This window comes from Tachysurus vachellii, chromosome 24 (genome assembly GCF_030014155.1).
Source record: "Tachysurus vachellii isolate PV-2020 chromosome 24, HZAU_Pvac_v1, whole genome shotgun sequence".
NCBI classification, from domain to species: Eukaryota; Metazoa; Chordata; class Actinopteri; order Siluriformes; family Bagridae; genus Tachysurus; species Tachysurus vachellii.
The window spans coordinates 4,442,655-4,467,955 of NC_083483.1; the positions used below are offsets into that span (position 1 = coordinate 4,442,655).

General features: G+C 35.5%; 3 protein-coding genes across 3 annotated transcripts in view; 1 reads left to right on the forward strand and 2 right to left on the reverse strand.

Annotated features, from left to right (window-relative positions):
* Nucleotides 1-1,074: 1,074 nt before the first annotated feature.
* LOC132839890 (cyclic nucleotide-gated cation channel alpha-3) lies at nucleotides 1,075-7,988 on the forward strand. The gene is made up of 8 exons (XM_060861119.1): nucleotides 1,075-1,167; nucleotides 1,809-1,864; nucleotides 2,379-2,453; nucleotides 2,608-2,679; nucleotides 2,748-2,858; nucleotides 2,984-3,085; nucleotides 6,382-6,488; nucleotides 6,607-7,988. The coding sequence occupies exons 1-8, from the start codon at nucleotides 1,075-1,077 to the stop codon at nucleotides 7,986-7,988; spliced, it is 1,998 nt and encodes a 665-aa protein (XP_060717102.1).
* A 1,317-nt stretch (nucleotides 7,989-9,305) lies between these two features.
* cfap221 (cilia and flagella associated protein 221) lies at nucleotides 9,306-22,122 on the reverse strand. Its single transcript, XM_060861120.1, has 24 exons — nucleotides 22,064-22,122; nucleotides 21,695-21,852; nucleotides 21,193-21,293; nucleotides 20,277-20,363; nucleotides 20,082-20,177; nucleotides 19,867-19,967; nucleotides 19,634-19,737; nucleotides 18,689-18,848; nucleotides 18,461-18,575; nucleotides 18,219-18,345; nucleotides 17,182-17,284; nucleotides 16,975-17,062; nucleotides 16,701-16,790; nucleotides 16,218-16,313; nucleotides 15,909-16,002; nucleotides 15,491-15,588; nucleotides 14,594-14,674; nucleotides 13,133-13,240; nucleotides 12,891-13,052; nucleotides 12,588-12,722; nucleotides 11,378-11,478; nucleotides 10,829-10,924; nucleotides 9,603-9,713; nucleotides 9,306-9,435 (listed from the first exon to the last, which is right to left on the reverse strand). Exons 2-24 carry the CDS (start codon nucleotides 21,822-21,824, stop codon nucleotides 9,306-9,308), a joined length of 2,514 nt encoding a protein of 837 aa, XP_060717103.1. The 5' UTR covers nucleotides 21,825-21,852; nucleotides 22,064-22,122.
* A 1,208-nt stretch (nucleotides 22,123-23,330) lies between these two features.
* Nucleotides 23,331-25,301, reverse strand: part of knstrn (kinetochore localized astrin (SPAG5) binding protein) — a 7,420-nt gene continuing 5,449 nt past the window's right edge. Inside the window, exons 5-8 of the mRNA XM_060860349.1 lie at nucleotides 24,990-25,104; nucleotides 24,669-24,730; nucleotides 23,718-23,792; nucleotides 23,331-23,640 (exon numbers count right to left, since the gene is read on the reverse strand). Coding sequence (XP_060716332.1) covers nucleotides 23,509-23,640; nucleotides 23,718-23,792; nucleotides 24,669-24,730; nucleotides 24,990-25,104 — 384 coding nt within the window. The 3' untranslated portion in view covers nucleotides 23,331-23,508. The remainder of the gene's footprint in view (nucleotides 23,641-23,717; nucleotides 23,793-24,668; nucleotides 24,731-24,989; nucleotides 25,105-25,301) is intronic.

The window sequence follows — 25,301 nt, forward strand, 5'->3', positions numbered from 1 at the left end:
TAATAAAATGTAAATCTGAAATATTTGTAACTAAAGGGGCACATTAAGAGGCAGTCTTTTACTGTCAAAGATTGACTGTTAATGTGTTTTTTGTTTGTTTGTTTGTTTTTTTTATTGATTTTTAGTAAAATTACTGTCTTTTTAATTGGTTGTGTGTGAGTGTGTGTGAGAGAGAGACCGAGAGAGAGAGAGAGAGAGAGAGAGAGAGAGAGAGATGGAAAGTCAATATCTGACAATATGTGACATTAAAAACCTTTGTTTTTAGTAGTTAATAGTTAATTTTTAGTTAGTTTCATTAGATAATGCTGCTGCTTATAATGTAATACTGCTTATGATTGCTTATGCAATGATTGGTACGTGTTCCAATCGCAAACTATACCTACCTTTTCTGTTGGTTGTCTGAAAAGTCGTTGTGTTTTTGGATTTGTTAATGTGTTTCGTGCAACGATTCAGACAACCCGGAAGAGGTAGATATAGTTTGTGATTGGAAACTTACTGATCATTGGACAAGACACCTGTCATTCAAGATATACAGGTGAATGAAAGGTGTCTCCTCCGATGATCGGTAAGTTTCCAATCACAAACGATACTTACCTTTTCCGGGTTGTCTGACTTCTTGTTGTGTTTTCGGATTTGTTAATGTGTTCTCAAATTTGTTCATTTGTTTTCGGATTTGTTAATGTGTTTTCGGATTGTTAATGTGTTCTCGGATTGTTAATGTGTTCTCGGATTGTTAATGTGTTCTCGGATTTGTTAATGTGTTTTCGGATTGTTAATGTGTTCTCGGATTTGTTAATGTGTTCTCGGATTTGTTTATGTGTTTTCAGATTTGTTGTTTTGTTTTTGCATTTGTTGTTTTGTTTTCGGATTTGTTAATGTGTTTTTTAATGTGGAGGTCAGCTCTGCTCTGCTCTGTCAGTCCATAACTGATGATTAGATGGTGCAGCATTGGCAAGATTCTCATGGAATATACTCTCTTGACATGAATAGTTTTCATACCAAAGTAAAGGGTGATAAAAAAATCTGACCTCATGCTGCCCTGGAACTTAGGGTTATGTCCAAATAGACTAGAACATGGTGGTTTCTCAGCACTGGTTCAACACCCCACACGGGGTTCCACCTGCCTCCCATATCTCTATGACACCACAGTGCTCCCAAACTGAAGAGGTAAGTGTTCATGGTGCTTAATTCTGTCCGATGGCACTTTCCCCCTTAGGAGGACCCCTTCCTGAAGATGAGATTTAATGCTCATGCACCTCACTGAGACAAGGATAAATCTAAAAGTAAATACTTGCTAGATGAGCATTAACATTACTGAGCATTCTGAGCATGAATCGTCCATTCTAACAATTGCCTTCCTGAGATGATCAGTAGGAACCAAAATGACTCTTTAGAGAACCAGTGCATTGAGCACATGAGCATGAATCCTGCATTCACACTCCTTATCTCTTTGGAGCTGAGCTAATGTATACATTAGACACTGAGATCATTCTGAGATTCTAGTTTCAGTCTGCTGTCAGTAATCCAACAATGCAGTTTAGCTCATTTAGGTTAACAGAGGAAACCAGGGTCTCACTGGCCACTTTGAAAATTAATTTTAAGCACTTAGTAAACAGACAAAATCAATATTATTCACTTGAAAGGTTTAATGTGGATGAATGATGTGTGTCTGCTGTAATAAGTGGGTACAGTTATATTCTGATTGAGCCAGTTCAGTTAATATTAGACACAAACAATGCTCAAAAGGGTGATCAGAATTAGTATTGAACAATTACCCCAACTGTTTTGTTTGTCTGTTTGTTTGCCAGCTTGCTTTTATCAAACTAACTACTGTAGATTTGCGAGGAAACCTCTGTAGAAATTTGTAGGATTAGTCCCCTGATAAATGTGCTTTTTACTGGAATTAATTGAGGCTTCATTTGTGGTTTTGTGGGCAAAGGATATGTCAAAACACTTCCAGACATTGTTTCCCCTGTGTACCTGTCTCATATGATGTCTCATGATGTATCATTCAATACGAGGCTCTTGATTTGCTTTGCCTTTCTTCTGAATGATTCACTCAGCATGAAAATTGTATCACTTATATTACATTAGGCAGTAAATATTTAAACATATAATCAAGCCTGTTATCTCTTTATCAGGATGTAGTACAGGGTTTTATAAACATGCTTCTTTCAAGCACACCTTTTTGTAGCATGCTGGAATACTAGCTTGAAGAATATATATACTGTAGTAAAAGATATGCTTTATTATGTTACCATTTCTGCTAGCTTTTTCCTGGTGTCATATCTAGATTGTATTAAAATCTCTTAGTTATAGTCTAACTGAAACCTGTAGCTCATTCATAACTATCTTAACATATTTCATCTGTGTTGCAGTAAAGAAAACAGAAAATGGCCAAAATCTGCACAGAGCATTCGTGTGGCAGCCACAGGTCTGAAAGAACCCATCAAGTGAACATTGAGTCAGGATAGGCCACACACACACACACACACACACACACACACACACACACACACATTTAGAAATTTGAAGCAGGTTCATGCTTGTTGTTGAATAAATACAGTACTTTACTTAATAATAGTTTTGTATTTCTGTTACTTTCAGATATATTCAACAAGAATACAAGCCACTGGTCATTGGTACATTAAATATGAACAATTGCAACAACAAAGATGAGTAAGTGAGAAAAATCATCACATATTACAAAGTTTATAATGATATAATCATGGCCTACTCTTATTTAGTAAAAAGATTCAAAAGGAGCTCATGAAAGATGACAAGCAAGATGAAGAAAAGAAAGACAAAGATGACAAGAAAGAGGACAAAGATTACAACCAAAAGAACATGAAAAAAATGTAAGTAGATGGGGTTCAGACTGAGGACGTAGAAGTAGGCTACTTTTTAGTATCTACTATTTTAGTATCTTAGCATGTTGGCACTAGACTAAAACAGAGATAAATATGTTAATATTTTCTTTCAGAAAAGATTCTTGGATCATGGACCCTGCTACAAACATATATTATTATTGGCTTATCATTATGGCAGTTCCTGCTTTCTACAATCTAATGATGCTTGTGACCAGGTGAATTAAAAGCTTCTTTCTGACCACACAAAGACTGTAAAGCACCGCTACCACATTACATGTACAGCGGGTAAAATATGTCACCTTTAATTAAGTCACAAATGAGGTCAGAATTTAATTAATGTGTGGAATGGAATGACATATGACAAAGTAAAACATATTAAATACATTAAGAAAAGGAGGTGCAAAAAGGCATGGAAAGCCAGTAATTAGTAAGCAATCCTACCTCTTGTCAGTCAAAACTATTATTAATTAATTTTACCTGCTGTAAATGATAACTACCATTTCTGCATTTCAAAACACTGTATATAAAAATGTCACGGATCACTAATATCCATACCTCACATATTTACACACACATTTTAGAACCTTTTTTACTTTTACACAAATGTCAGCTAGTTTTTAAAATAGGGAAAGCAGAGTGTGTCGGGTGCATTTATTTATTGGTTTAATTAGCTGTAGCATAAAAGGCAGTGACAAAAATAATATCAAAAAACAGGCATGTGTCAAGCGATGAGCATGTCAGGCAAAACTGCATGAACTAGACTAGGCAGAATCACAACAAGGAAAAAAAATCTGAACTAGACCTAAACTAAACTAAACTAAACAGAGAGATGATATTTATAAATTACAATAAAACAACAATAGTAATAGTAATAGTAACAATAGTTATAGTAAAGAAATAACCGAGATTAGTTTCCTAAATGACTGCTGTATCATGGCTCACCCTGTGCTCTGACCTCATCTTCCAAAGAAGCTATTAATGAGTCATTAATGGACATGTTGAAATTAAAAAGGAAGATTGATGACGTCATAGTTGAAACAGAAGCTTGAGGCAGTGGTCGATGGCTGTGAGCTGCCTGAATCCAATAAACTGAGGAAAAGGTTAATGAAGATCAGCCCTTCGGTTCACTTGTAATACAAATTAACATCTGCCTCCAATATCAGAAAGCCTAATTCTTATTCATGCCAGATGCATTCTACTACCCAGACATGGGCAGAATGATGGCCATTTTCTCCTAAATTTGAGGGACAAACATTTCCATGGTCTTATCAAGGCCAATGTAACAGTTAACAACAAAGTTTGTTAGACTCATTGCTTGCTGTGAGCTTGTCAGTACTGATCTACTCCGGATCACTAACCAACCAGAGAGCTACAGAGCTTGGTAGCATTACTTTCAGAATGTAATCAGAGATTCAAATTTGACACCAGGTGAGAGATGGATATATCGGTCAGGTAATTAGGAAACAAGCCTGCTTAGCATACTATGAATATGTGAGGATAAAAAAGCTCTCCTCAAGGATGTAAATGCTGCAGGTCTACATTTTACACTGCTAAAGATTCAAATGCATTAAATGTGAAAGACAACTACATTTTGGTCTAGTGTCCTGGAAGAAGTAAACAGGTCCCTCCCCAGAGCACAGTGGTGAGTTTAATGACATTTCAGCAGAGGTCTGTGGGGGATTTTGCTGGCTCAGTGACTCAATTATCCATTTAGTTGAAGTCTATCCTGTAGGATACTCAGACTCCAGTGCTTGACATAAAATGTGCCTCTACAATGTTTTGTTATCTGGTCCAGACCTCAGCAAAACCCTTTTGGGAAAAACTAAGCCTCATCTCAATTCTGACCTGAAGCCTTTCACACTCTATGCATTGTGAACAATGTCTATCAACCTCTGGGATTCATAAACAATGTCAATGACGAATGTTATGTTTCGAGAGAATCCTGAAAAAATATGAACCATGCCATAGCTTACCTAGGTCATAGGTACTGCTTATATAAGGACTGCTTCCACAACAGGGAAAGTGTGGCAGCTGCAGAGGGTAGTACCTACAGTATGTGAGGCAGAATATTCTCTCAACCAGCATTTATGCCATCTTTCCTGAAGAAAAAAAGAAAAGAGGTATGCTGAAGAAATTGCTTGCATCAAGAGACATGAGAACTTCCTAATAAAACCTCGTATTTTATTTCCTGACCGCTTGAGATTTGGGTGCCATAAAGCACAAACAGGATGTGAATAATCCTCTGACCTCCCCTAGTAGGCATCATGTTGATCACTCTGTTGATCAAATATTGCCATCTACAAACCTCACATCAGGGATAGCATTTTAAAGAAGAGGCAATCTATGAAACTGGCATGTGATCAATTGAGGTTAAGAACCCTGTAAGTAGGTTTATTCATCGCTGCCTTACATGATGCGGGAATCTGGGAATTTCTCAAAGTCAGAAAATCTCTGTAAGACATATTGCACTCCCTCCATACTGCACCAGATGCAGCACAAAGAGACATTAATCAGTAAACTGGTGGTAATAAGACACCACCTTTGTAAATCATCACACAATACCTGTCGATTCAACACCCCTTCTCTCTGTCCATAGCTGCCCGACCATGCCTGCATGTCCTTTTATAGGCACACTCAATATAATTCCTTTATTTACTGAAATGGCCTTTTGCTCTTTATCTAATTATTTGTAACATTAGATGCTCTATGAGAAATCCATCCATTTATTCTCCTTCCACTTTTACTGGTGGAAGTTGCAACATTAGCAACCCAAACTTCTTCATGTCCAGCCACATATTTTAGTTCCTATTAGAGGATCCTGATATCATGAAGACAACTACTGTAAGACAAATTAAACGATCTCCAGTGTTCTTAACATCTCTGGCTCAATCTCATCTACCATTACATCTTTGCCATATGAAGGGTATTAACCAGCATAGAGGCATGATCAGCTGCAGCTTTTTAATGTCGGTACATTTAAGGACTTTAACATGGTACAAGTCCCAAACCTCACATTACGTACGGTACACAGTACGTTAGATAAGTGCTTTTAGAAGTGGCAGGTAAAATTGTCCCTACCAGAAGGTTTTGCTAGAAGCCCCTAAGTAACTGAAAGGCTACTGGGTTTACCAGGGTACCAGATATAAATCCAAAAAACAACTCACTGCCAACTGTTCCAAACATGGGCCACCTCTTAAACTTAGTCATTAATGGGGAACACTGCGATTACTAACACAACATACACCACAGTTTTAGCTTGTGTTGTTATTCCTCATATGCTCTTGCTTCTCATTTCTCATTTAATGTTTCTCAGTAGCCTACAGTAGCTATTTCAAGTGTTTTTCTCATGTGAAGTCCACTATTAGTATATATGCTTCATTCATTAAAATCCTTTGTTAATTTGTATCCATTTTTTTTATACTTCTGTGTTTTGAGGCATGACAGGACAAAGTTAATGGTTTTAATTTATAGTCTGGCAGAAATAAAAAAAAAGAAAATCATTATATTTTAGATCCTGTTTCAATGAACTCCAAACAGATTACACCATGCTATGGGTAGCACTGGACTATACTTCAGATGTTATCTACTACATTGACACTTTTATAAGATCCAGAACAGGTAAAGCACATAGCATATTTGTGCAAGCAGTCATTTAATGTAATCTAACATAACAATATACACTGTTAAATAGACTGTGTGTTTTTAAAGTTAATTTTCATGATATATGTTTTACCAGGATTTCTGGAACAAGGACTGCTGGTCAAAGATTCAAAGATGCTTTGGGAACACTACAAAAAGACACCCCAATTTAAATGTGACCTGATAAGCATGATACCAACAGATTTATTGATGTTACAATTTGGCATTAACAGCCCAGAGCTGAGATTCAATCGCCTTTTCAAGCTGGCTCGTCTATTTGAGTTTTTTTACCAGACTGAGACAAGGACCAACTTTCCTAATACATTTAGAATTGGCAACCTTGTACTCTATATTTTAATTATCATTCATTGGAATGCCTGCATCTTTTTTGCTATCTCCAAAACACTTGGCTTTGGGACTGATACCTGGGTCTACCCTAACATTAGCGAGCCTATGTATGGCCGTCTGTCTTGGAAGTATACCTACTGCCTGTACTGGTCCACGCTCACCCTTACCACTATTGGAGAAACTCCAAAACCTGCTAGAGATATCGAGTATTTGTTTGTGGTCGCTGATTTTCTCATCGGTGTGCTAATTTTTGCAACTATCGTTGGTAATGTTGGTGCCATGATATCCAACATGAATGCTTCACGTGCTCAATTTCAAGCCAAGATTGACTTAATTAAACAGTATTTGCAGTTCCGGAAGGTCAATAAAGATCTAGAGGTCCGTGTTGTAAAGTGGTTTGACTACCTTTGGAGAACAGACAAGACTGGTAATGAAAAGGAAGTTCTTAAATACCTACCAGATAAACTAAAGGCAGAGATTGCCATCAGTGTGCATTTGGAAACACTGAGGAAGGTGCGTATTTTTCAGGATTGTGAGGCGGGACTTCTTATCGAGCTAGTGCTCAAGCTTCAGCCACAGGTCTTCGGTCCTGGAGACTATGTCTGTAAGAAGGGTGACATTGGTCGTGAAATGTATATTATCAAAGATGGTAATCTGGCGGTAGTAGCTGATGATGGTATAACACAATTTGTTGTACTGAGTGATGGTGCATATTTTGGTGAGATCAGTATCTTAGGCATCAAGGGCAGTAAAGCTGGGAATCGTAGGACTGCCAACATTCGTAGTGTGGGTTACTCTGACCTCTTCGCCCTCTCAAAAGATGACCTCATGGAGGCCTTGATTGAATATCCAGACGCCAAGACTGTTCTTGAGGAAAAAGGTAAGGCCATTTTGATGAAGGATGGCTTGATTGATGAGACAGTAGCCAACCAACCAGATGCCAAAGAAATTGAAGACAAGGTGACTGTAATGGAAACTAATCTAGAGATGATGCAAACCAAATTAACACACATATCAGCACAATGGGCAGCCAGCCAGGGTAGAGTCAAGCAGAAGATCATCAATATGGAGGCTAGAGTTAAAGCATCCTCGTTGCATGAACAAACAGAGAAATGTGTGATTGCTTTCTAATTAGGTACAATAGGTACACATCAATGTACAATGTACAAATAATGGGTGACTTTCATTGACTTTATTTAATGATCCTGAATTTGTCTCCTTTTGATGTATTATTGGGCAGTCCTTGTTTGAGATTAACCATAAAGGTTAAAGTAACTTTTATCAAAATCATACATTGTTATCTGAATTGCTCTTTGAGCCCGAGCCACCTTTGAATGTGAACCTTGTGTGTTGTAAAGACTAATGCTTATTCAAAGACTTTGTAGGCTTTACCAACTACGTTCAGCAGAATTGCTGAATCACTTAAAGGCCTGTTTAAACTTGTTCTCAGTTTCTTGGTATTTGTTATAATTACCCCCTTGGGTTTTCATGAATAAATGGGCTTCTTTTGTTCCAGTGTGCGCTAACTCAAATCTCTATGTGAATCATTCTGCATTTGTGCTTATTAAGTCCAACACTGTAATTACAACTAAAAAACAATTGCCATAAATTGTGATATTGGTAGAAAAAAATAGAATTAAAACAAAACTTGCATGGAATTATTCTGTTGATTGGAGTAAGAGCTTTATGGGATTACAGGATGTACTCTGCATTTGTAGATTACCTCTGAAGTGTTATGCAGATATATACAAACAACTTACAGTATACAGATGTGACAATGATATTAATAGTGAATCAGTGAAGTACGACCTGGGGTACAGGATGGATCTAAAACATTAGCCTGCTTTTGACAATATGATCAGAAGAACAAATAAGCTCCATAAATTTACCCATATGAGCTTCTGTCCCAATGAAATGATTGACCATTATGCAGTTGCAACAGTAAGACTGTGAGGTCAGAAAGTTTGAACTTTTAGACATTACAAACACAGACACAAAGAACTTTATTTTGGCCATCTCTTTGGCTAAGCTCTTGCTTAAAACGTGAGCTAACAAATCAAAACTACTATTAAAATGTGAATGAAAAATTCTTAACTATATAAGAATACTCCATCAAATTTTAGAAATATATTAGGACATTACCTGCATGCATGAAAAAGTACTGTATATCTTTGCTAATAGCAGCATACTTTTCAGTATATGATCTATCATCTTATTATGATAAGATTATGTGACTTTTGCTATTTATTTTGTAAACTGCAGTCTGGCACTTTTGGATTTTCTTTTGGAACAAAACGTTCCAAAAGATCCAAAAGTGCCAGACTGCAGTTTACAAAATAAATAGCAAAAGTGCTTAAAATAAAAAAAAAATAAAAAATCAGTTTTTTATTTGATTTGATTACGTAAGAACAAGTTTGCACATTATTTTAACTATAAAGAAAAAAACTATTATTGTTCATGTGAAACTGCACTATTCCCGCTCAATGATTTTATATATTTCATCCGTGCTAGGACTTTAGATCCCAGTTTGTTGGTTGGTGATTTCAAACTTGATTCCAATGGCTTTTCATGTGTGTCTCTAAAAGGTAAACAGACAAGATATATCATTTAAGATCTGAAAAACAACATTGTTTCTTATAAAATACAAAGTTTGCACTCTTTTTTCTCATTAACTTAAAGAGATAAAAAGATAAAAGACACTTTATTAGGGAACAGTGAGTTTTCAAAATGCATATAATTCCCTACCTGTCATCCTTAATGGAATCTTCTTTGGAAGTTTTAAAAGGTGAATTTTCAAATGCCACGAACTCAGCGTGAACCATGTCAGGATTCAGCCTGACTCCTGTATCTTCAGCCCTGTTGGGAGAAAGCATTGTTTTATGTGCACTTTACCTTTTCTATTGCTTTAGTACACACTCCTTCCATTTTCACAATGGGGAAAACCAATGGATTTGTTTGATACAAAAAAAGGCTCATAATGATGGCAAGTTGAAAACTTGCCATCATTAATCAGGTCAGGTCAGTGAAATCTGTTGATGGAGTACAATCACATGACCTTCACTTGATGTCATTAGAATTAAAAATAGAATTGTATATAATGGCCAAAAATATGTTTTGCATGTTAGATTAACTAAGTAACCGATGTATATAGCTACTATGTGATCATTAAAATGATCAGAGGTTCTTCAGTAGTTCTGTTCTGATCTACAACAAACACCAAATCAGTTCAACAAAATAACATTTTGAGCACATTATTCTAGATTAAAATGTGGACTAAGCCAGAATGAACCAGACAAGAGAGCAAACAAAAAGGTGTAAAGTCAACTTCTCCCTTTACCACATAGGATGTGGGAAGTGCTGGCACCTACTAGTGGCAGCACAGGTAGCTACCAATGAATGCCTCAGAAAAGAAATTACTTCCTACTGTACTATAATGCTCACTTTACTGGTCTTCTGGATATACTCCAGCAAATTACATCCCAGTAAATCTGAGCAAATGTTTGCACACATGGACCTGAAGTAAAAAAAAAACACAACACTGAAGGCCATCAACGGTTTTGTGCCATAGCATATAGCTGACTTTTTTTCACAAACCACAGCTAATACATTTAAGTTATCTGGAAGCAGTCATTTTGTAGAGCCCTTTTTATTTTGTAATTCCTATATTTCAGATTTTATCTGTAAACTGAACCCATATTTTTACTCAGTTCTATTCCAGTTTGCCCTGAGAGAAATGTTGCATACTGAGTGGTAGCTCAGTGTTGGACTACTGATTCGGAGTGCATGAGTTCAAATCCCAGGGCCACCAATCCACCACTCCTGGGCCCCTGAGCAAGACCCGTAACACTCAACTGCTCAGCTGCATAAATGTAAAATGCTAATATATATATATCTCAAAGTCTACCGCATTAATTATTTTTTAGGAATCTAAAATGTGGTAAAAGGGAAAAAAAGTGTTGATAATAGCTTACTCTTCAAATGAAATGTCTTCTCTGATGTTGTCAGGAAGGTCCTTCAGTGATGGTGGGGTTTCCAGGGGCAGCACCAAACTAGTGAAAGGGTCACGCCTGCATATAACATAATGAACACAACTGCTAAGTGCAAGTCATGAGCAACTTGTACAAGTAAATTAGATTTTCAACTGTAGTGGGATTTATTGTCATTTCTGTTTAGAACCTGTGCACACTGCAGGACAATTCATAAGGACCATGGTGTAACGCAGTCATACAGGAAACAGAACCACACAGAGTACAAATGCATGGCAGTGAGAAAGTCCAAAAATACACAAGATAATAAATATACAGCACGTGAAACTTATATTAAAATGAACAAATATTTATAATCTATGATGGACTGACATCACATTAATTCCTTGTCAATCGTGTTCCCAGGAGAAGATTCTAGGGTAAAATGCTTATTGAATATGAATAAATGCACAAAAACATGCCAAATGGTAAAGTTTCTAATCACAGATTTTCACAGAGAGACTGTACAGTATGTATGTTTATCTGTACTCTTACATGCGTGGGGTCCAACTGCTGGTTTGTGCTGGAATGGAGGAAACAGTGCTCAGTGCCACACAGGGAACCTTCTTCCATATCATGGTTCCTTTCATGATGTCCTTCAAGAAATCAGAAAAGAATAAAATAAAAATAACTGGAACTTTCAACAAAGTGCAATATTTAGGTTTAAGGAAGCAATATTTTTGAATTAAAAGGTATTATAAAGTCATAGTGGTGTACAATTAATGCAGACAGCGCATTTCACACACACAGTACAGATCAAAACATTCCACACACTCTGGCATTCATTCAAACAGCACACATTTCATGTTCATTGAAGGGTTCAAGTCATTTAGGGTATACAATCTATAAGAGATTTTTTAAATAATAGCTCATTTATCCTGACAGAACTTGTGTAACTCAGGTTTGTGTGCTTTCTGGTTTGGCCATGCATGTTCATTTCAGTCAACAAATTTTCTATGTTCAAGGTTTTATAGAGATATGTTTAAATCACTGTCCAGCTGGAAGATACAGTAGCAATCAGATCTCCTTAATACTTCATCACCATCGCTTTATTTTAAATCCACTGTGGTTTGAAATTTCAAAACTCATAATACTATGCCAATATTTATGGATCTACATTTAAGTTTACAGCATTAAGCTGCAGTGGCAGCTTAGTGGACCAGGGAGTTGAACTCATGACCTTCTGATCAGTAGTCCAACACCTTAACCACTGAGCTACCTTACCCTGACCTGACAGTATATAATATGTTGGCTTCAACTGTATATAGAAATGCATATAAAGCTGTAACAACTCAACTGACTGAACTCGCTATATATATATATATATATATATATATATATATATATATATATATATATATATATATATATAGCGAGTTCAGTCAGTTGAGTTGTTACAGCTTTATATGCATTTCTATATACAGTATAATACAGTTATACAGTTATAATATACAGTATAATACAGTTACAATTGTAATACAGTTATATTGCTTATATTATTTATATATATATATATATATATATATATATATATATATATATATATATATATATATATATAAATAATATAAGCAATATAACTGTATTACAATAACAAAATAATTAGTTTTTCTAACTAATATGTATTGTAACATGGCTTAACCACAATATATAACAGATTTCTTCTTGACCCCTAAAATAGGTAAAAGCTTTTACAGCTACTTGCCTCTCTGTCTAAAAATCTCTTTTGAGTGCTGTTTTTGCAGATGGTGTGTCTTGTGTGTGGACAAAGGTGGAACTCTGGGTCACTCTCTAGGTATAATGGGGTTGGTTTGAAGGCATACACACTCGGAGCAGGGTTCTGAAGTAAACAAAAGCATATACAAAATAATAAACCATTAACCTAAGAAGCAAGCAAGAGTAAAATAAACTTGAGCTTAACTGTTTTTACACTGACATGTCTAGGTGAGCATGTGTTAAATTATTTGGCACTGGTTAAGTAGAAGTAGATGAAATATAAAGTATTTACAAATATCCTGAGAGGATGGACATTTTGTGGCTTCAACACATTATGAGGAGTACTGAAAAGGAGCATGTGGTTGAGGTCTGGCTCTGGTCTCTCCTCTTCCTGCAGCTCCTTCTCTTTGTAAGGGATTAGATCAGGAGATAACACCATGGGCAGAGGTTCATTCTGTAAAAACACAAATGACAAACTGACAATGCAAATTAGGATATTAAATAGAATATCATTATTGAATGTAACTATATTACCTGTGTTCCTGTGCGCAACTGTCTACACTGGGTTTTGGGGGCAAAAAAGTCTTTGGAATCGTACAAAGTGACCTTCTGATACCCCATGAGCTTGTAATGCTGAGGAACCTGGAAATGCAACAATTATTCTCAAAATTAGAGTAGATAAAATTTTTTACCCACATGGCATTAATAAATCAGGAAAGAATGCACAACTACTGCAAGTAAAAATAAAAACAAACAGTTTATGCAGCATGTTTACTGCATGTAAGTGACCAGTCAGTTCTCAACATGATCTGCTCAAAGCAAGAAAGTGAGCAAGCAGGTCAGAGGAGCTTTAGCAAGACAAGCAGGAGTAACCTTTACAATATTTGGTTATTACATACACACACACACACACACACACACACACACACACACACACACACACACACACACACACACACACACACACACACTATAATGCCAAAAATTTTGGAACGTCTGCATTCTATATCCGTAGGGTTTAATAATAATTGTCCCAACCTTTGCAGTTATAAAAACTTCAACTCTTCTAGGAATACTTTCCACAAGGTTTAGGAGTGTGTTTATGGGAATTTTTGACCATTCCTCTAGAAGCGCATTTGTAAGGTGAGTCACCAATGTTGGTCTTCACTCTAATTCATCCCAAAGGTGTTCTATCAGGTTGAGGTCAGGACCCTGTGCAGGCCAATGAAGTTCCTTTACACCAAAATTATCCTTGTCTTTATAGACTTTGCTTTGTGCACCAGTGTACATTCATGTGGGAACGGTAAGAGCCCATCCCCAAACCGTTCCCACAAAGTTGAGGGCATTAAATTGTCTACAATGTCTTGGCATGTTGAAGCATTAAGTGTTTCTTTCACTTGAACTAAGGGGCCAAGCCCAATCCATGAAAAACACCAAACTTTACACTTTTCACAATGCAGTAAGGCAAGTGTCGTACTCCTGGCAATCGCCAATCCCGGACTCCTCCATCGGATTGCCAGTCAGAAGTGTGATTCCTCACTCCAGAGAACATGTGTTTACTGCTCTAGAGTCCAGTGATGGCATGCTTTACACCACTGAATCCCATGCTTTGCATGGCATTTGGTGATCTAAGGACTGAATGCAGCTGCTTGGCCATGGGATCCCAGTCCATGAAGCTCTTTACACAATGTGCTTCGGCTAATCTGAAGGCCACATGAAGTTCTATAGCGATTGACTCTGCAGAAAGTTGCCAACTCCTGCAAACTGTGCACTTCAGCATGCGCTGACCCCGTTCTGTGATTTTGCATGGCCTACCATTTGTGGCTGAGTTGCGATTGTTCCCAATTGCTTCCACCTTTTATAATAGAACTGAGACAATTTCATGAATGGACTTATCGCACAGGTGGCAACCTACCACATACATACATACATACATACATACATACATAGATAGATACATATATATATACTGTATAGATACAGAGAGATACATACCTTTAGTTTAAAAAGTGGAATGCTGGAAGTCACATTTTCTACAAGTAACCCTACTTGAACCTTTCCAATTGTATTAATGAGCTAGAAAAAAGAGAGATTACACACTATTATCAAGATTTATAATATAAATAATATCACCATTATATTTGATAATGAAATATCTCTATATCACAGCATATAAATATCTAAACATTTATTAAAACTTATATTCAGATGTAAGAATAGTACACCTGTCCTCTGTAATAATTAATCTCAAATAAAATTCAGTTCTCTGTATGAGTTTCTTGATGTCTCCTTGATTTCAATCAACTGCTAAAGCAATGTTGTACAATGAGCTCAAAGTATCGATGAGTAATTTCCAAAACCTTTGATGTACCATGAAGGACATAACTGTGAAGGCCATAATCAACAAGTGAAGAAAATTGTACAGACCAGCAACATGAGCAAGAACAGGATTTACCTCTAAATTTGGCAAAAGGACAAGAAAAATATTTATCATGGAGGTTGCTCAAAGGGTTAAGGGTCTGAGTAGAGGATCGGGGTTCAAGCCCCTTCACTGCAAAGCTGCCACATTATCCTTGTCTTTATAGACTTTGCTTTGTGCACCAGTGTACATTCATGTGGGAACAGTAAGAGTAAATTAAATGTAAATGTAAATTAAATGTAAATGTAATGTATACGTGACAAATAAATTCTTATTGTCTATTCTATAAAACATGTGAGGAGCAGCAGCAACCTTCAGATATCTGGGCTGTTAGGAAGGGTGGTGTTCTCACACATACAATTACCCCAAACCATGTGGCAAAATGTGTTGTCATCTAATGTCACCAGGGTAGAACATTTTAAGCATTACTCCGACTTTCTGATTAACTCTTATTGATCTATAGTAGTACTCACAAGTTCTTCAGGGTGTTTTGTAGGAGGAACGATGGGTGACATAAAGGGCTGCATCTTTCCTGATGATAGATTTAAAAGCTCTTTCTTTTCATACATGTCTAGAACAAGAGAATGAATGTCACATGTCACACATGTGCATATATTTCCCACATGTGCATATATGTCCCACATACGTATATATGTCCCACATACGTATACAGTATATGTCCCACATGTGTATATATGTATAAACATATATGTGTGACATATATACGCATGTATACCATTTTTTAATGAAGCTAATCAGAACAGAGACCATTTAAGAAACACTGTAAGGCCAATGGTTAGATCATCACACTATATGACCAGATGTGGAAGAAGTCTTCATCACACCACAGGTTCATGAACTTTATTAATGAAAATTAATCTTTTGTCTCACCTTTGTTTTTTTCTCCCCTGACTTGCCTCTTTGTACTGGAAGCTACATCTCGCAAACGAAGCAGCCTTTTATTCATACAGATTTGCAGAATGACCTAAACAAATAACATTATGACTAATATTCATTACATGAATCATTTCATTTACTGTATTAGTATATTTTTGCTTTTTTATGGCTACTTATATTGAATAACTGTAAAACCTAATGTAAAAATAATGTAATCCAAAATGTCACAATAATGCAAGCAAATATGCAGAGTAATAAAATTACAGATTCTAAAAACATAAAACGTCGAAGAATTAACTTCACCTTACGAACAGCTTGTTGGAAGAGTCGAAGTGCTCGCCACCTCACCTCCAGTTGGCTACTGCCATAACTGTCAAACACAGGAGTGCAGTCAGGTATCTGCAACCCAAACCATTATGTTCAGTGTTCAGGCTCTGAGACATGGGATGTAGACTGACATATCTAAATATTAGGTATAGGCTATTGTTATTGTGTTTTCACACATGTACATCTGGTTGCTGAGAAATAAAATAAAAAAAATTCATGTTGTTTGGTTCATGTTGTTTGGTTTGGTTTGTTTTCAAATCGAATACAACAATGAAAAAAAGCGGAATTAATAATATATAGCTTGATATATAGACAATAGCTTTAAACATTCTGTGTATTGAATTTTGTAGTAGACACCTAGGTTTGAGTTATGTTTTCATCTGCACAAATGACCACACCAAAGTGGTAATCGCCCCATAGTTCGTTTCAAATATAGACTGTATATGTGAAAGTCATTACCTGTCCAGCACAACGTACAACACGATGAGATGACAGTTTTGGGAAAACCTGGTTAGTATCCATTTCCCTGCCATCCATGTCTTTGTTCATCTAAAACACACACAGACCCCCCCCCCCCCCACACACACACACACACACACACACACGATATATTAAAACATGAACACAATGTGAACGGCAGGTTTATGAAGACAAAAATTCCATTAGTTTCTGTTTCAGTATTAATGCCCTTATTAATACATATATAAATTTGTTCAATGAGTAAATGCCATACCATATACATAGAAGCTGCAACTTCCTGTTCCTTCAGAATCTGTATTTTCTGTTCTGCTGAGAACAAATCGTCGCCTAGCTGCACCTGCCTAGAGAAAGCAGAACAAAACAACAAGCTCCAATAAAACTGCTGTTGGCCACAATACACTTAACACCGAGTCTGTACACAAGTGTTAGTGCCTTTAATGTATGTGAACATATTACATACCATTGAAATTGATTAGCTTTTTGGGCATATATTCGAACTTGATTTTCAAATGCAGCTTCTTTCATCTGTCTTGTCTGGTATGCAGAAGTGGTCTGGGACATGGCTTTAATGAATGAAATATCTGAATGAGCATTTTAAATAAAAAACTCACAACTATAAATTCACTAGATCACTATTATATATGTCTTTGAGCACGTCATTTATTTTAACTTGTATACAATTCATCTAAACTGTAATGCATATTCCACATCTTTAGTGTTTAGGGATGTGGTCGCTCAGGGTTTAAGGTGCTGGACTACTGATCAAAATGTAACGAGTTCAAATGCCAGGGTCACCAAGCTGAAACTCCTGGGCCCCTGAGCAAGGCCCTTTGCTGTAGGGCGTGTGCCAAACGCAGTAAATGTATATTTAAAAATCTAACATTTTTAGCTTTTATGCATTGCACTATTTATGTCAAAATCTAAACAGTGCTACAGGCTTTGATAATAGGAGTACACAAAAAAATCTAACTAAGTAGACTACTTTTCTTTATGTAATAGAAAAGATGTGAAGTAAAAACTTTCAGCTCATTTATTCTCTTATTTATAGATTTATTATATATAATCAACTACAATTGTACAATATCGGTGCAACCTTATGCTAATTAAGAGGGCTACAATTATCCTACTGATTTCCAGCATCTTTACCTAAGGTTCTCTTGGCATTCATGAATTTCCCATTTTCCCATTGGTGCAAAAGCCATTTGTTCAAACACCTTAAATACCCAAGATACCCAAACTAAAACTGTCTGCTTTTTATGTCAAACTTTGTACTTCTTTGTTTAAACATAAAATTCTTTTTCACATTACTATTGAAATTCGTCTGGGTTATACAACATATAGCTCAGTGAAAATCATTCCGTTCAAGTCCATATGCAAGTGACTTTTGAAGATCACGATATATACAGTATACATACACACAGATATATGTATATGCCAAAATTCTGTACAAGTATGCCATATTTCCTCTTGAATTTCAAACGCTTATTTCTTACTCACCCTCTCTGAGATCCTTGTAGCTCATTTTGTCTTGCCGCTGAATGAGCATTTTAACAAGTCCATGTTTGGAAAGAGCGACATCAGAGATCTGTGTATATGTGTCTGATTTTATCTTCTTTTTATTGTGCTGCAAAAAACAAAATAAATAAAAGTACAAGAGTGATATGACCATGCAATGACATCCTAAACTCAACTGAAACAACAAAAGGTAACTCCAGTGTCTGTAGAAGTAATAATTTTACCTTCTCTAACCTTGGTGTCAATTTAGCCCTTAGTTTGGGAGCAACAATGTACATAACCTTTTCTGTTTGTACATCTTCTGCAGTTTTAGAATCCTCTTTATTTTCTTTCTGGTGGCTAATGCAGATGTACAAGCATAAAATAGAATGCAATCACAAATTCCAAGTCTGCACAGATTATTATGAAACTACCCATAGGTTATTATGTAATGTAAAATGATCTGGAAGTACTTTAGAGTAAGATTGGGAGAACAGGATGCAGTTAATGTGCAGATAAATGGTTTTAAGTTGAACTGAGAGATGACAAGCTGTAGGGTGATTTCAGCCATTCCATACTGCTCTGGTAAGAATGTCACTGATAAATCTGTCTTCCCTTTGGCTGGGATGATTCCTAGTAACACAAATAGAACAAATTTGATTATTGTGTGTGTGCGTGTGTGTGTGTGTGTGTGTGTGTGTGTGTGTGTGTGTCTTCATTTTATTTGAAGGTGGCCTCCATACCAGTCAGAAGTGGTGTCAGGCTTTCAAAGTGGCACTAATGTAATAAAGCATGTCAAAACTTATGGGTCACATTTACAGTAAAGTTAAGTGTGCAGTGAGGATTTAATGACAAAATTGTGCACATTAATATTCAGACATCAAAGTAATTGCAGACTACAAACATTTAGAATTCAGAAGTTACAGAGTGTATGATAGGGTGTCAGAGGGAACATCATACACTAGCAATATACTAGACTCTAATTAGATGTTTGTTACAATACTTAATGTGTTCTCATACATCATTGAATTAGTCTTTTTTATTTTCCAATTGTTTTATACTATACTGTGTTACATTTGATTTATTCATTATTTATTTATTTATTTATTTATTTATTTATTTATTTATTTATTTCTGTCTTTAGTCCGCATTTTCTATCCATGAAATAAAATAAATAAATAAATAAATAAATAAATAAATAAATAAGGTCTTAAATAATATCTGGCAACAATGGAAGCATGAGATACAAGAAGGTCATTTGTATTCTCTGAACTGGGTAACCTAGAAATCCACTAAAATATTTGATTCTCATCTCTTTATACAAGTATTTTTCTTAATGTAAATATTGCCAAGTGTAATATCTGTGTAATTATGTCTGAAAACAGCTCTAAAAGGATTTATTGGGTGAGAGACTTTACCTGAGAAAGGATATATGCTAAATGCTTCGTGGGACTTCAAGCACTGCACCTGGAACTCAAAGTCTACTGGACAACTGCAGCTCAGAGGAATTACACAAGTGGAGCTTTAAACACAAAGACAGAACAGAACTTAAAGAGATTTAGGAGCCCACAACAACAACGACAATAATAAACAGGATCATTTCTCAGAATAAGCCATGTACAAGCTGCCGGTGTCTGGTGAACAGATATACCTTTGTCCCAGTGGCACAGGAAACAGATTTATTTGAGATGGTATATTGAGATCATCAATGACAGGATAAGCATGAATATTAACCAGCAGGTTCTCCTCCCCCTAAAGAAAAACAAGTGTAATACAACCAGTAAAATCTGACCACCCACATATGTTTTCTATGATTTCTTGTCTGTATGTAATACTAATGTAATGTAACACAAACAGAAGGCTGACCTTGCAATGAATCCGGATGCTGTCAAAAAAGTAGCGCCACTCATCTGGACTGAAGTGCACAGTAATAGTGTGAGAGAGACCTGGGGCTAGACGACTCTATGAATAAAACACACCTGAACCTTTAGAAATATTATGTAATAATCAGTACAGAAATATACAAATGAGATGAACAATGATCTCTGTTTGAAGAATTACCTTTTGCATACATTCAGTTCGAAAGTACTTGGTTTGAGTAGGAAGAATGTGGACCTGGATCACCTCAGGATAAATATTGATCAGCTTCTGTTAATATAAGAAAAAAAATAACAATAATGTTACCAATTCCTACTTACTTTCCTTATTTATATGTAGAAAATTGAGCCGAATGCCGATAAATGGTTTAGAGAAAATGGACCTCATTTATCATTTAGTAAAGTTGCTTTTAAATATTTGAGTAAGACCAAATGAACTAAATCTCTGTGACAGATGTTAGGTGTTAGACAGATTTAAAAAAAAAAAAAAACAAACAAAGATTTTCTTCATATTTACACGAGTATGTTTATAAATGCCAATCAGCGGGAAATTACAAGGTGCGTAACAGAACAGTCACAAATGCAAAAACGCAAAGGCTTGTCATAGGAAGTTCATACAGCACACTAAAGTGTGTATAACACATTGCAGCTTGAACATACCAGATTTTTTAATGGATCAATCACATACTGTAGAAAGATGTTCTGGCGAATGGAACCAACTCACAAATCAATTAATCAATCAATCAATGCAAACATATGACTAGCTTGAAATTTGTGTCTGTAATCTGAAATACAAAAGCAATTTAAACTTGACAGCGTACTCTGTAACAGAGTGCAGTGTCACCATGAATGATATCATGTGGAGATCAGTTCATTTGGTCGTCTCTTTTGTTGATTTACACACATTCAAGTGCATGGATAACATCATAAAGTTTCCCAAAATGACAAGATTTTCCTGAACACCAAATTTCTTGGGTAAAAGTAACTATGAAGGATTTAAGAATAAATTCCCTCTTATCCAGCTTGCTAAATGAGGCCCAATTTTCAGTACAGTACCTGCTGTACATTTCTGTGTTAATGTTTAAAAGCACTTGACTTACCACAGACTTTTTGTACTCCTTTCCCACTTCAAACCCACTAAAATGCAGTTCTGATGGTTCAGCCACAACCACATTATTGCACTTAACATTGGCAAAACTCCCTGTTGAAAGAAAATGATTTTTTGCCTTAAACAAATTTAAAAAAGCAAATTAATTTTTATCAGCAAACTATTTAGCGTTTTTACAAAGGTTCCTATTATTTCAAAAGTGAAATATTTTACTTTTTTTTTTAACCATGATTTTTAAATTCAGCTTTTATTATTCTAGAAAACTAGACTGAAAAAAGAAACTTGCTTGCCAGCAGAATGTACAGTTTTTCCCCATTAGCTATATGTAGTAGAGTTACCTAGGTTTTTTAATTTTTTCATTGTCTGTGCACAATTGTACTTTAGTCTTGTGATGTTTTTTGTTCATTTGTTTGCTTGTGTTTGTTTTGGCTCTTTAGGCCATGTTGTAAATTAAATTTATCACGTCTGTTCTAAGTCATGAATCAAACTCTTACTAGTTTCAAGAAGGTGATGAGAGACTTTGGAAGTCTTCCTTGTTTCCTCCACCAGTTGGCTCAGAGGTTGAATTGTCTTTTTCTTCACATTGTTGGAGAAAGTGTTTGGAGATTGGAGCACAGCCTTCATTCCTGATTAGATCATAACACCGCAGCATCTAAGAGGAAAACACTAAGATATTTATTTCAAAGGAAAAGTAAATACACAAGTAAATACATTAATCACTATGCAAGTGATGACTAACTTTTCTTTCCACTATATCGTAATCTAATTAAGTTCGCTAATTAACTATTGATCATTATATTTGTTTGCGAATCTAATGATCACCCACAGAAAAAAGTGGATTATAAATAATGTGTTTCTTTTACCCAAATACGTGCAGTGATCTAACGATGGAGGTGACTTTGTTTTTTCTGTACAGTTCTTGTTCCCGAACCGTAGGAGCCATGTCAACAATTCGGTTGCCATAACAACGACATTTTCGTGAAGACCCCGGTGAAAGTTTTCAAAATAAAAGCTTAAAATTACGGAGATTCAAAGGATTAGAGCAATGGTGCTAATTAGTGATATTTGTTGGGATAACTATGAGGTTGAGAAGTACATTATTTACCGAGGTCTTATAAACAACACCAACAACAACAGCAACAACAACAACAATAATAATAATAATAATAATAATAATAATAATAATAATAATAATAATAATAATTCAATGTTTTGAAACCCACTGACTGACTGATGATGGATTAAGAAACTGTGTTATGTATAATGAGTGCATGCACTGGACTTGTCTTGTTGCTGTTAATTCTGATATAAATAAATAATGAAAGGAGATTAAAAAAAAAAGGCGAAGCGCGAATGTAGGGAGTGACGCTATGTAATCACGTGATGCATACGTCATCGCTGAGCTCGCGCTTAACAGCCTCGTGCTTACGTCAGTGTACAGTTTGTTTATATATTTATTTTATTCTTATAGGATTTATCCTGTAAAACATGTTTTGGAAAGATTTAAGCTTAATATTTCTTATGCTTGCGAATTTTGTGGTCAGGAAAAAGAAACAATTTTGCATCTTTTTTATCATTGTATCTACTCAAGACTTTTTTGGAAGGATATGGAAAATTATATTAGTAGAAAATTGGGTTGTGTGGTAGAAGTTGGTGTATGTGATGTGTTTCTTATTTTGAGGGAGATAATTTTGAAAATAACGAACAATATATTATACAACTATTCATTGTATTAGGAAAGTACCATATACACAAAACAAAGTGGGCCCTTTGTAAACCAAATCTGTCCCATTTTATAAATGATTTCAAGTTATACAGTAATCTTTTGGAAAAAGTAAAAAAACAAAAAAGCTCAGAAAAAATGTGATATTTTAAAAGAATTTAATTTTTTGTAACTTTTCTTTTCTGTTCTGGTATCCAATGTGACTGATACCTCTTGTTGTATGGCACTGAACAAATGTGTATTTTGTGTTAGTCTTTTTGCATTAATAAAAAAATAAAAAAAGAAATTTATTATAATAACTACTGAATTCGGAATAATTTTTTTTTTAGTTTTAATAAAACTGGGTGGAGAAAAAATACACTGATTTTACACCAGACCATTGATACATGTGTATTTATTTCCCCAAAGACTTCTTTCTTCATTAAGAGGCTTGCACACTTGAAATACTGTCACTTACACAAGCTTGATCTGTTTTAACTTTTCCTTTAGGTAAAAAGTAAGAATTCAGTAAACATAGCCAATACAAATGTCTTTATTCATGAAATAAATTGATTACTGAATAAATGAAAAAAAACTCCTGTATTGTTACTGGAGCAGCAGCTTCTCTGCATCCTCTAGTGCTCTCTCCATGTCCTCCACATACACACTGAACCCTTCCCTTTCCTTGTGAAGCTGTTCTCGGGCTCCTTGAAGACTTCTCATGGTGTTCTGCACCTCCTAGAACCGTTCACGTGCAAAAGGTTTAGAGGAGCAGGACAAATGTTTCCACAATATGTTAAGATACTAAGACTTACTGTTAAATGTGCTCGGTGATCTTTGGTAAAATCATCAAACAATTTCAGCTCAGATAAAAGTTTTTGGGAAATGGTCTGTAAAAATGAAGAAACATTTAAACAACTGGTCAGTAAACTTCTCAGCAAAAAAAGGCAATCATGAGCATGTTGAGGACAAAAGGGGAAAGTGAGGGTGTTTAAACAGACATCACACACACACACACACACCTTAAATTCTACATGTAGCATTACATCCCCAAGAGAAAAAAGTTTTAATCATAAAGCAATATCAACTACAAAACAGTCAGAAATGTAAATTGTCAGAGTTGAAGTTTTGTTATACAAGTACAACTTGAGGAGTGGGAAAAGGTCCCCATGCAACAAGTCTAGTTACACTGAATCCCTTTTAAATCTCTCTATCAGCACAGTGAAATTGTTATGGCTCACAGCTGTAGTTACTCTCCAGTTGTTTCTTGTGTAAAAGTGTGCAGTCAGGCCAACAAGCTTGCTGTTTAAACCTTTGGAAGCTCAATTCTCAGACAGATTTGCAATTGACCAAAACCATATCTTCCAATATATGAACCGTCCCTGAAGCTGGAATTTACTTTCATGCCTCACCTCTATTCCATCATGTCACTGTCACATATATCCGTCTCTGACCAAATCAAAACTCCACTTAACTAAATAATTTCTTCTCATTCACATGACAGGCGCTGCCTTTCCTAATCTTGCCAACATTTTTTAGTTCTCACATTGTATGTATAACCTGATATAGAGAGTTTACATATTATATTACACTCATTCTGGATGAACCAGGATAAATATGCAAACAATGACTATCAAATACTCTGGCAAATTCTGAATCATACTTTTAGAATAAAAACAGAACCTTTTCAATATCTTTTCACTTTATAATAAACAAAAAATAACTAGTTGATCCAGTCTTAGGAATAAATGAATACAATGAGTCACCATGAGTTCTTTTCTTTGTCCTGCTCTCTGATCTGCTGCTTCACAAACTTTTCCCCCTGAAACTAAACACAGTTTTAAGTGACTTAAGTGAATTAAAGCCTGAACAGAATAAAAAAAATCTAAATACAAAGAAGATAATTATTAGCATAATTATTATTATTATTATTATTATTAATTGGAAAGCAGCATTTATTTATTTTAATCAATTTGGCATGACCATCATTAAAGGCAGCACAGAACACTACTATGGTAGAAAATGCTGCATGTCTGTGACTTTAGACATTAACGTCATGCTGTTTATTAAAACGCAAGCAGAATTACCTGGATCAAGGTTCTCTGCAATAAGAAGCTCATGACAGTCACTGAGCTGTTTCTTAATTTCAGTGTTGGTTTCTTGTAGATCACTGCAGCGTTGTTCTAATACAGACACATTTTCCTACAGAAAACAAGACAGCTGCTAAAACCAAAGAAAGCGACGCATACAATCAGGAAAGATTCAGATCTTCCTGTCTTATTATTTAGGTTTATGAACTGTCTTGTCCATTTATAAACAATCCTTCTGACTGCAGAATGGTTCATTTCAAATGGTTTGTAAATGGCTTTATAACTCTTCCAGATTGATGATCAGCAATA

What these genes read in the sequence shown, in the direction of transcription:
- LOC132839890 (XM_060861119.1), top strand. Translation starts at nt 1,075, where the DNA reads ATGGTGGTTTCTCAGCACTGGTTCAACACCCCACACGGGGTTCCACCT. An exon ending in GGAAACCTCTGTAGAAATTT is followed by an intron (nt 1,865 to 2,378) that starts GTAGGATTAGTC and finishes TCTGTGTTGCAG; the next exon opens with TAAAGAAAACAGAAAATGGC. An exon ending in GGTCTGAAAGAACCCATCAA is followed by an intron (nt 2,454 to 2,607) that starts GTGAACATTGAG and finishes TGTTACTTTCAG; the next exon opens with ATATATTCAACAAGAATACA.
- cfap221 (XM_060861120.1), bottom strand. Translation starts at nt 21,824, where the DNA reads ATGAAGGCTGTGCTCCAATCTCCAAACACTTTCTCCAACAATGTGAAG. An exon ending in GCATCCGGATTCATTGCAAG is followed by an intron (nt 19,968 to 20,081) that starts GTCAGCCTTCTG and finishes GTTTTTCTTTAG; the next exon opens with GGGGAGGAGAACCTGCTGGT. An exon ending in AGAGATTTTTAGACAGAGAG is followed by an intron (nt 11,479 to 12,587) that starts GCAAGTAGCTGT and finishes GATTTCTTGAAG; the next exon opens with GACATCATGAAAGGAACCAT.